The sequence below is a fragment of the Crinia signifera genome, chromosome 6, assembly GCF_055691185.1.
Source record: "Crinia signifera chromosome 6, ASM5569118v1, whole genome shotgun sequence".
NCBI lineage: Eukaryota > Metazoa > Chordata > Amphibia > Anura > Myobatrachidae > Crinia > Crinia signifera.
Genome location: NC_139222.1, coordinates 36,273,383 through 36,284,809, shown reverse-complemented (window position 1 = coordinate 36,284,809; position 11,427 = coordinate 36,273,383). Strand labels below are relative to the sequence as shown.

Sequence of the window (11,427 nt, the reverse complement as noted above, 5' to 3'; positions counted from 1 at the left end):
TGGGGGTGCTGCCCACAAAATGCCCGTAAACTGTCAATCATATTCTGAATGGCCTAGCCATCGCTGGCTTTGTTCGCAGTGAGACCTGACGCGTGAGCGATCTTTCGATAATCGACAGGGCTGAATCGGCTCCCACTGTGCTTTGAGATTTTGGTATGCAGACAGCCACCGCCTAATGGCATAATGTCAGGTACTCATTATAGTAAAGGACAAGGCTATGCACCAATAAATACAAGCTTTATATCACTGCAAACAGACATACAGGTAAACCTTCTAGAAGAGCAAATATTTTGTCCAGGACAATGGTCCTTTCCTCAGCGCATTGTGATCGATGCTGTTTTCTTTTATAACCATTACATTCTTTGAGTGAGGGTAGGGATGCCAATGCCAGGTCATTATTTCAATCCCGGAATCCGGTATTGAAAGTGCTCAATCCCAGGTTTCTTGGGATGCATTTACTTACATGGTCAGGCGGGGTTTGGATACTCCAATCCCGTGATTTAAATCCTGGCAATTTTGGGTCCGGATCCCGCTGACTTTGGGATTGGCCACTCTAAATGAGGGCCACTACTGTACCAGACCTTTTATTGTCTCCCAATTGTGCTAGATGCCGCATAGCAGCTGAATAAGAACCCATGGGTCCCTGGTTCCGATACAGGAAGGCCGGCAAACAGTACAGTAGGTTTTTCACTTTTGTCTCGACATGGACCCCAAATCGGTGCACCGCGTCCTCTCGCATTGCTCGCTGTGCTTGCCATGCTTCGGGCACGGTGCCTCGCTACGCTTGGCACACTATGTTATTCTCCCACCATACCCTAGTGGATGGTAGGGCATGAAATACCGCCTGCCGGCTCAAAAAACTGTGGAAAACCCTTGTTGACCTAATGACCCTATTGACCTTTAGCCATGTCGGCCTTTTCAGTGTATCGACTTAAGGCCATCGACCTTCACTGGTGACCTAATGCATGTCGACCTTGTGACCATATACCGTTGCAAACAATGGGATTATCTGTGTACGCTCCCTTTTTAAGATGAGGGTTATCTCTCCCCTTGTCTCACTTTCCCCACAAGCAGTCAGCCCAGTGTCAGACAGGGCCACCGGGGGCATGCTGGGGTAAGGGCCAATACATACGGGGGGGGGGGGGGGCGTCACTAAGTGTTCAAACATATAATTACAAGTTAAGTTGACTCTCTGATGATTTAAATTGCCGGGTTTTCGTGTTTGCTTGGTTCATGCGTGGGTCATTAGGATCTGTATATATTATGCTGTGCTAAACCCATAGGATTTACATCCATTGTGCTCATATCTACTCAAAGCAATTTAACAATGTAACACTTGCTGTGTACGCTGGGCTGGCGTCACAGGGAGGGCCCTCACCTTGATACAAAGTGCAGGCTGATAAGGAGGTAATGAGACTTTGGCTGCAGTCACTATGATGAGACAGCAAGTGGGTGAATGTGACTGGCAGACTGCAAGCACAGCACGCTGTTGTGCCAACCCCGCCACCTGATGATATAACCTTATATAGAAGCATGCGCTGTTGGGTGAGGGGTTTTGGACAGGATGAATGGGATTGACGAATCTAATCTGGCTGTAGAGGAGGCATGTCCAAACTATGTCCCTCCAGCTGTTGTGAAACCAAGTCCCATCATACCTTGCCACAGTTTTGCTATTATTAGGGAATGCTAAAACTATGGTAAGGCATGCTGGGATGTGTAGTTTTACAACTGCTGGAGGGACATAGTTTGTCATGCCTGCTGTAGTGTAATAGGCTTTTAGACAGACAGGCATTTTATGTCAACCTGAAAATGGTGGACCCCCCATGAGGGAAAATAGCCCATGTTAAGGCCCCCATACATTAGGCCGACTTGTCTGACTGATCTGGCCGAAATTGGACCAAAATCGTCTAGTGTATGGGCAGCTTAAGGTGGGATTCCGACGGTCAGCGCATGACAGTTGGAATTCCAATGTCGCACAAATGGCCAGTTGGAATGCCAATGTGTGTACCATCTCCTGCATGCGTTTGTGGTTGCTAAAATTGCGACGCCAAGGCAGGTCTAGAAGAGTTCATCTGCGACTGTAGACCAAGTCTGGCCTTGCTCAGACTTGCAATAGCAGGTGGCCTTGCAAGGCCAAGGAAACAGAGTATGTGACGCAGACCTTGGCCTTACCACCACCAGGAAGCGGGACTCCACCCCGTCCTTCCCTGGGAACGTATAAGCGATCCAATCTGAATTAGGCCCATAGTCCTGATTTTCTATGGACTATCCTGATATGCATCCGAAAGAGGCGTGCACACTGTTAAATAAAGAAAGCGTGCTTTACTCAGGTATAACACAATGGGGCCCATTTATCATCACATTTTAGCTATTTAAAACTCATTGCATATGATAAATGGTGCTGCAGCCAATCTGCTCCCAACTGTCATTTTTTTATGACTGCTGATTGGTCTAAAACTTCCCCCATGTTATTTAAAGGTGGGTTGACTACACAATAACATGTTTTCCTCCTGTGATAATGGCCAGGCTGCCTTTAATAGCAACTGCACTTTAGCCTTTTCCAGAATAGCATGTTGTGCTGGCACTGAGAGCCTGAAAAACCAGTTAGGCACAGACGTGACTCTCTGCTTTGCACATTGCAGGTGACATGGTAATTGTTGTGCTGCAGGATACAACAAGCAGAGTGTAATGTACAATAGTGCAGTGTAGCTGAGACAACATAAATCCGTGTAGAAAAGTAAAAAAAGTAAATAAGAAAAAGTCAAACAAATTAAAGGTAATATTTATCAATGCGTGTTAGCTATTAAAAACTAATTTTTTACTCCAGCCAATCAGCTTTGAACTGACATTTTTCAAACACATTTATCACATGTGATGAGTTTTAAATAGCTAAACCTGTTTGATAAACGACTACGTGGTATTATGATGTAGCCTGTAGACAATTATATGGCCCAGAGTGGGTACTTTTTTTATGCAGAGTAGGGACCTCCAGTATCCGAGAGGCCTGGAGGCTTACCATATATTTGTAAATATATGTAACTATGATCTCTGAATGACCTACTCCCATGTGGTTTTTTAAATCGTATTGCTAATGCCCCTTGGTGTGCTGGGAACACATGGTTTGTGTGTCTTTCTAGCCTAGAACAACCCCCTCCCCTTCAGCACCTGGGGGGCATTACTAATTTGAGCAGTTTTTAATGCGTTTTAAATTAAATGTCATATTTATCAATGAGGTTTAGCTATTTAAAACTCATTGCATATGATAAACCTTGCTTCAGATAATCAGCTCACAACTGTCATTTTTTAAAATAAATGACAGTTGGGAGGTCCATTTATCATAAACAACGAGTTTTAAATGGCTAAAACTCATTGATAAATGGGTCACTTTAAAATCAGATTTGCCTAGTCTCCCAGACTCTCTGGGAGAAGCGCAGTTCTCCTGCACTCCTAAAGCCCCGTACACACTAGGGCAGGCATGTCCAAACTATGTCCCCCCAGCTGTTGTGAAACTACAAGTCCCATCATGCTTTGCCACAGTTTTGCTATTAGGGAAGGCTACAACTATGGCAAAGCATGCTGGGATGTGCAGTTTCACAACAGCTGGAGGGCCACAGTTTAGACATGCCTGCACTAGGGGCATTGTCGATGTAGGTAACTATATCAGTGGTGATGCTGGTCAAATGATATTGAGTGCATACACTGAACGATAATGGCAAACGATAGTGACGTCAATTACATCACCAGGACCCGCTAACTATGCCAAATTCGACCTGCATGTTCAGCCGACAGGGGCGGGCGTTAATGGTGCAGAGTGCACATTGTTAACTATAATTTGTGTACAAAGTAGACTTTTTTTAATTTATTTTTTATTCAAAGATATCGCTCAGGAGGGCCCCTCTGAGCGATATCTTTTACATTCTCATTTAGCATCTATGGGGCTTAAGAGTGAGTAAACCAACCTCTTAGTTCAGCGGTGGGGAACCTCCGGCCCGCGGGCCGTATACGGCCCCCGGAGCCGGTCTTTGTGGCCCGCCCACCCCGACGGCTGTACAAGGAGTCAGGTACAGGCGAAATCTCCCCTGTATGAGACTCCCTGCACAGCCGCCAGACCACACAGACCGGCGACTCGTAACCTAGCGTGGGACGGCTGCTGCAGGATGATTTGTAAGTTGTTTTTTTTTTTTTTTTTTTTAAATGGCCCCCGAGGCATTATGCTTCAATGCAAATGGCCCTCGGACCTCAAAAGGTTCCCCACCCCTGTCTTAGTTCCATAATAAAAAATGATAATAATAATAATAATAATAATAATAATAAAGAGAACTAGGGCAACTATGGGTGTAGAGAACAAAATTGGGTGAAGAAGGGGCGACCAGCCACAAATCCCACAGTGAACGATCTAGGACTAGGTATATGGGACTTGCTTAATTCTGCTGCATATGTGACATTGAACAGTACACGTGTGTGTTGGGAAAGTTGGTGGGATAATGACAATGACACAATTCACTGGAAAGCACATGACCATGTGTATACGCTGTGTGACAACGGCCATTGGTCAGCCACTCAGAAATTCAGGATCAGCGTTCACCGGCGGGTCCCATATCACAATGAGCAGCAGTCCCGGGTGTGTCGTCGCTTACTGCAGCCTCCACACCTGGCTGTGACCCGTAACTGTTTACTTCAATAGGGAAAGTTGAAATGTATGGACACAGTATGGACAAGAATGGATACTCTTCTTGGGTAAACTCTGGAGAAGCAAAGCCCCGCAGTGGTACATTTTTACCCAAGCAAGATGTTTAGTATTAATTTTTAATTAAATTTTTAGGACAAATTCTAGGGACTTGCTTCTGAACCTTAGCACCCACCCCCACACACACACACCCACATGCATGCAGCCTCCACTGTGAGCCCCCTCTTCTCCAGCAGTGTAACTAGGTGACATGGTGGCCGGAGCAAGGGTATGTGTCAAAATAGCATGTACAGTATGCATACACACACACATAGCACATACGGGATGCAGTTTAAATCCCGGCGGTCGGGATCCTGGCGTTCAGAATCCCGACCGCCGAAATCCCGACACTTTCTCCCTCCGGGGGGTGTCCATGACACCCCCGGAGGGAGAATAAATTAGCGTGCCGAGCGTAGCAAGGCACCGGGCCCGCTGAGTGGCAAGCGCAGCGAGCCCGCAAGGGGGGGGCGATCCACGTCCCCCCCTTGTTGGGATTTCGGCGGTCGGGATTTTGAACGCCGGGATCCCGACTGCCGGGATTTCATACTGAATCCGCACATGCCTTCCAACTTCTAGTTGCACCGAAGAGGGACAGTTGCGCGCGCCGAAGGCTAGCCATCGTCGGCTGTTCACAAGTTGATTGTCAGCTGGAGGGCGCTGTGTAGGCGACACCCTGGTGTTTTCAGGGAGTGCAACCTAAAAAACACAGATGGGCCCAGCCTTGGGAAGGGAGGGTCACTGACATCAGCAGTGGCTTCCTTCTCCCCGCGGCCATTGCACCCGCTGCTGTGTATATTATCAGTGGTGCTCCTATTTCCTTTACTGCAGCCTGGCCCTTTTAGAAGGTGTGTGTGTGTGTGGGGGGGGGTTAGGCTGCAGGAAGGCCGTTTTAGGAGGGTAAGTATACTTACTTGACCCCTTTCGGGATTTCCTCCACTGGGATCCCCACTGCCAGTCATTCATATGTACCTCTACTTCTGTGTGGATAAATGTATAAAGGGCACCATTACTGTGTGGCACTATTAATATGTGGCTAAAAGTACATGGCATAAGGTGTAAGGGGCTTTCCAACTGTGTGGAGTAACCTTTAAAGGGCACTACTGTGTGGTGTAACCTGTAAGGGGCACTACTATGTGGCTAAACATACAAGGGGCACAATTATTGTGTGACTAAACATGTGTAGGGAGGGCCTACCGGCTGTGATATCAGTTGCAGACGGGGCTAGTGTGTGATGTCACGATGCAGGACGGGTTTGGTGCATGATGTCATGACACGTGAATGTCATGAAGTCAGCCCACCGACATGGCCACCCAGGGCTCCTCTTCTCCCTCCCAGCCGCTGGATCGGCAAGAGGCTTTTGGTATTGCCACCGGTTAGTCATTAGCCATTGACTGCACCAGCGGCGATAACAAAAGTATCTTGCAGCCGCCGCGTCAGTCATCCACTATGGACCACCAGGCGACATTATTTTCCAAGTTTCCATCAAACCCCGCCCTCGTAAAAAGAAAAGGTGGCCAGGGAAAAAAAATCACCCGGTCCTCCGCCGGGCCAGTCCAAGGCTAACTACTACTGACGTGTTTTTGTTCATTTCCAGGTGTTTTGGAGCTACTTCCAACCAGTCAGGAACGGTTATATTTAAATTTGTATCCAGCTTTTACTTTTATTTATAAAGTTAGTTTTAGTTTGATTTTATTCTTTAACTTCTTTGTTTTTATGTGTTACTGGTTTTTTGGGGGGGTTTTTGTGTGTGTGTTTTTACTTGTTCCTGTTTGTACTCTATTTCAGTGTTCTACATTTGATGAAAAAAATATCATGGCTGTTGGACCTGCTTAACTGTGCAATCATGCCCATGCAATATGGTGTTTGTTGATTAAAGATGACCTAAACCTCAATGTTTGCAGTTAGGGAGCAGAGGAACATAGCTGGAAACTGCACCTAAATTATGCAGTACAAGAACATACTGCTGAATAGTTTTTTTTTTTTTATATATTGATCAGGTTTACAGTAAAGTACAGTCAGTGGTGCCGACAGGTCGGCCCGAGCCCCAGTAAAATGGAGGGGGCGTGGCCACCGGGTGGGGGAGGTTCCTCCGGGATGGGGTATTGCTATGCCCCAAGAAAAAAAAATTGAGGAGAGAGAGGGCAGGCTGCCGCTGCAGCTGTCTCTCCCCCCAGCCCAGCACACGGCACTGAGCAGTGTCATCCACTCAGTGCCTGGCTCCCTGCAGCAGGGGAGGGGGGAGCAGGACCCAGGCCACTCCAGCAGGGCCGGATAAAAAGTACCCACCCCCCTCTCATCAGTGGTTACCAAACTTTGTTCCTACCAGTATACTTTTGAATTGTAGTAGGAAACCAGAACAATGGAAGAAATCCCACCCAAGCAAGAGGAGAACATACAAAATGTCCACAGTTAGGGTCATGGTGGGATAAAACCCAAGACCTCAGTTCTGTAAGGCAGCAATGGTACGCAGCCATGCTGCAGTTTATGGTTAATAATGGTGGCATATTGTTTAGTGGCAGCTGCAGCGGTGACCAAACAGTGGAGGTGGGGTCGCTAGACACACACATGTTATGATCAACATACACACATGTTATGATCAAACTTGTCTACCTTTAGAGTCTCCTCACTGGGAGAAGCCCAGAGAGGAGACTTTCTGCAGCTTTTCTGGGGGGCAGGGTTTGCCGTCATTAAGCCCCACCCCTATTCATGTAAATTCCATGATTCGCAGCTCTCCAGAGGGGGTGGTACTAAATAATGTGATTTGCATCATTTTAGCCCCGCCTCCTCCCCAAAGACCCTGAGTGCCTGTGTTTTACCGGAAGAGGGAGGGGGTGTGGGGGCTCCACTAAATGTGGGAGGCTTACCCACCCTTCCGCAGGGCTGGTAGGGGGACCTGATTTTAGGGACCATCCGGCCATTCCTGGAGGGTAGGTAATTATGGTGATGATGTATGTAAAATATGTGCTGGAGACAGGGCCAGTGGTAGGGATTTTGGCATCCCCCTGCAAACTAGAATGCTTTTCTCTGAGAATTACTGTGCAGGGCCAATGTGGAGGTTAACATTTTCCACCTCACCATTAGAGGTGGTGGAACTCAGTTCCACCCCGTTCCCCCTCACTTTAACCCCTGGCTGGATCGATTCCCCCAGGGATCACCAGCACTGAGTTAACCAGGCAGATAGTTAACTGGGCAAACAGATTGATGGTGTGGGTCTTGTGTTAGGGGGTAGAGGGTGGCATCATGCCAATTGTACACCCCTCCCCACCCCCCACACACACGGACTGTAAGTGCCATTTTTAAATGATCACCTCAAGCCCACTGAGGTGCAACAACGTACAAAAGCTTCGTAAATAAATCCCTGAAAATCTTTTTGGCACATAAGCTGTAAAAACGTATTGCTACATTCTGCCCTTGCTGTAAACATGCTGTGTTTCCTGCCCGGAGGACTCATTTCACACTTCTTGCTGTCCCCTTGTCTCCCCCTTCTTCCCTCCCACTTGTATCTGTGTCACAACAATCATGGACTTTGCTCGCTAGTCTAACAAACACGTACAGACACATTAACTAGGGCACTTTCTCTTCCACACCTCTGCTATAGGATGTAAGGGCAATAAGGGGCTTATTCTGGGTGGGACGCAAACTGGCTAAATTTACACCAGCACGTGCGCTGTATGCTCGCCATTTGCATCCAACTTAGCCCCAAAGTGATGATCGCAGATAATGCTATAGGGTACAGTTAGGGCTTACTTCCCACCTTTTTTTCTCGGAGACCAGATACTGCTGCCAGGAGGGGCGGAACTTGGCTGATATCAGAAAAGCCCACCCCATGACACTCAAACACGCCAATTCGCGGGTCCATGGATTGGGGGAGGGGCCAAGGGGACACGCAAAATCCCGGACTTGGTGCCGCGGGTAAGGGAAAAAAAAACGGGAGACTTGCCTATCTTCCCTGGGAGCCGGGAGGGGGACCCTATTTTCGGGAGCCTCCCGGCCATTCCGGGAGGGTAGGCAAGTATGAGGTAGGGCCGGATTTAGGGGTCAGGCCCCCCCTAGGCACAACATTCTTCCCCCCCCCCCCCCCCCCATTTTAACATATTTATTATTAAGTTACAAATAACTCACATGCATTAGTCTGGACCGGGGGGAGGGAGGAACAACACATTGGGCTTGGGCACGCCTCTCGGGAGCTCAGTTCAGCTGCCCCCGCCCCTGCATGCCCATTCTTTATCCAGCAACCAATAGGCTGTGTGTATACTATATCCAATGGGAGGCAGTGTCTCAGCTCTGCCTGAGCCTCCGGGACCGCGATTCATGTTGGTGGTGGCGTCGCCACTCGTCACTGCCCACTCGGCCGTGCACATATTAAAAGAGTCAGTGATAGGTGTTGCCCCCGTAATAGGTGTTGCCCTACAATGCAATGCCAATAGCCAAATACTGGGGAAAGTAGCAAAGCTGCATGGCATCAATACTAGGGATGCCAATCCCGGGGCATTTCCTTCAATCCCGGGAACCGGATGAATCCCAGGATCGGGCAGAGCTTGATCCTGGTATTAACCACCCTAATCAATACTAGGTTTTAAATGTTCATTTATAATAGACTGTAAATAGAGAGAGAGCGAGAGAGAGAGAGGGAGAGGCGGTACTCAGGAGACGATTCAGTGCCTTGAAAAAGTTTCCTTGCAATTCGTGTTAGTCCAACGCACGTTTTACGCAGCAGCCCATCATCAGGGACAAACGTTCGTCCCTGATGAGCGGCTGAAACGTGTGTGGGGAATAATACATTTTATGGTCAGTTGAACATCGGAGGGAATCAGAGAAAGTTACCTTGGCATTACAGTGGTTGCGTGCCAATATATATATATATATATATATATATATATATATATATATCCCCAGCCCGCCTGGCGTGCAGCAAAGTACAAAAGCCACTACTTTGTAAATATATATTTATTATTATTGCTCAAAAGCAGTATATAATTGCATGATTTAATTTGCTGTATTTACAAAATTGTTGGTCTGCATATTTCAAACCAGCACTTACTATATTGCAGTTATTGCCTTTGGTTACATGCACTGGACAGAAAAGTCTCCTTGCAGCTGGAGTGTAGGGAGAATGAGCTGCAGTGATCTCTTCAGGTTAACGCAGCGCCCTTCTCCCCTCTGGGTCTGGGATTAGCGACCCTTGTACACACTGCAACTTTACAGCCGCTGGGCACAAGCGTCCCTCCTCCTGGCTGTCCGTGATTGGCTGCCTATGAAGGGGGTGTGCGGGTGGCTAGCCTACAGTAGAGCAGAAGCCCCATGCCCCGCCCCCAACCCTATAGATGACATGGCATATAAATGTGATGTGGCCCCAAACAGACTCCCCCGCCTCTCTGAGCCTGCACATTGCCACCTACAGCCAGCACACTAGTAAGTGCTCCTACTGTATATAGGGGGTATATTCTGCATATAGGGGGCAGGGAATGACATGATGGTGATTAGTGTCATGCGATATGAATGAATGAATGCATGCATGTGTGTGCTGTTCAATGCTCTGCAGCACTTGGTGTTTGGATAGCAAAGCTCTGCTGCAGGGAGTGTGGATGGGTGAGCTGGTGGCTGCCTGGCAGATGTACAGGAATGCATTGCAGAAGCGACAGTGTTGTGGTGTATGGCAGAGCTGGTGTGGGTGGGTGCTGCCTGCTGGGCTCTGACTGTTTATATTACATTGTAACTTTTGTGCAATGGTCAAACCCTCTTGGTTGCATTTGCTGGGGATCACCCCTGGTGACTTCCCCCAGGCTGTATACTAATCTCTGGTGCAGGGCTCGCTGTTGTTGTGCCCCAACCCCCAACTGTCTGGCATCAAAACTAATTGTGATGTGTCAGTTCCTGCAAATGGTTTCCTGCAGGAATCTGCTCACTGGGTTGTATCTGCTGCTGCTGCTGCTGCTGTAATAATGGTATCAGTAGCCTCGCTGAGTAAACCCCGTGACCGTGTGCAGACTGGTCACAGCAGATCTTACATGTGACCTTTGTTATCTGTATTGACCTACATTGTGTAATTCCTTACACACCTACACACACTTGTGTGTCTGTTACATGGCAGATACTGTGCCGTTTCTGTATATTGCAATTCAATACAAATATTGCTCATTGGAGCTTCCAATCTAAGTGACTCTTCCATGCCATGATGGTATTTGAGTGTATATAATAAAATTTTTTATATATATATATATATATACATACAGATTTTGACTGACATTGTAACTGCATCCCCTCACATGACTTTCTGCACTCGGCACACTATTCTATTCTTGACACTCCAGCTGTTGTTGAACTACACATCCCAGCATGCCCTGCTACAGTTTCACTACTTGGCCATGCCAAAACTGATGCAGGGCATGCTGGGATGTGTCGTTCAACAGCTGGAGTGTCATGGTTGGCCATCACTGGTATAGGGTGTGATAGGGTATAAAATACTGCCTGTCAGCTCCAGAAAAAAATGTTGACCTGCCCATTGACCTAATGCTTGTGTCAACCTTCATAGTGTCCACCCAACGACTTTATCCCTTACAAAGTGTGAGGGTGGCTCAGTGAGTAAGGTAACCAGATTTCCCACGCGTGTAATGTTCTCTACTTCATTCAGATTTCCCGCCAGAGCAGGCAGACCATTACTCCCACTCATTGCGGTTACACAGCGCCTCATATCAGTCATA

The 11,427-nt window shown here is 47.7% G+C and overlaps 1 protein-coding gene across 1 annotated transcript in view; it reads left to right on the top strand.

The window, feature by feature from the left end:
- The first annotated feature begins 6,028 nt into the window (after nt 1–6,028).
- Nucleotides 6,029–11,427, top strand: part of LOC146009585 (fructose-bisphosphate aldolase B-like) — an 11,616-nt gene continuing 6,217 nt past the window's right edge. The window contains 2 exon segments of the mRNA XM_083150032.1: nt 6,029–6,098; nt 6,321–6,354. Of these exon segments, the coding sequence (XP_083006158.1) occupies nt 6,029–6,098; nt 6,321–6,354 (104 nt within the window).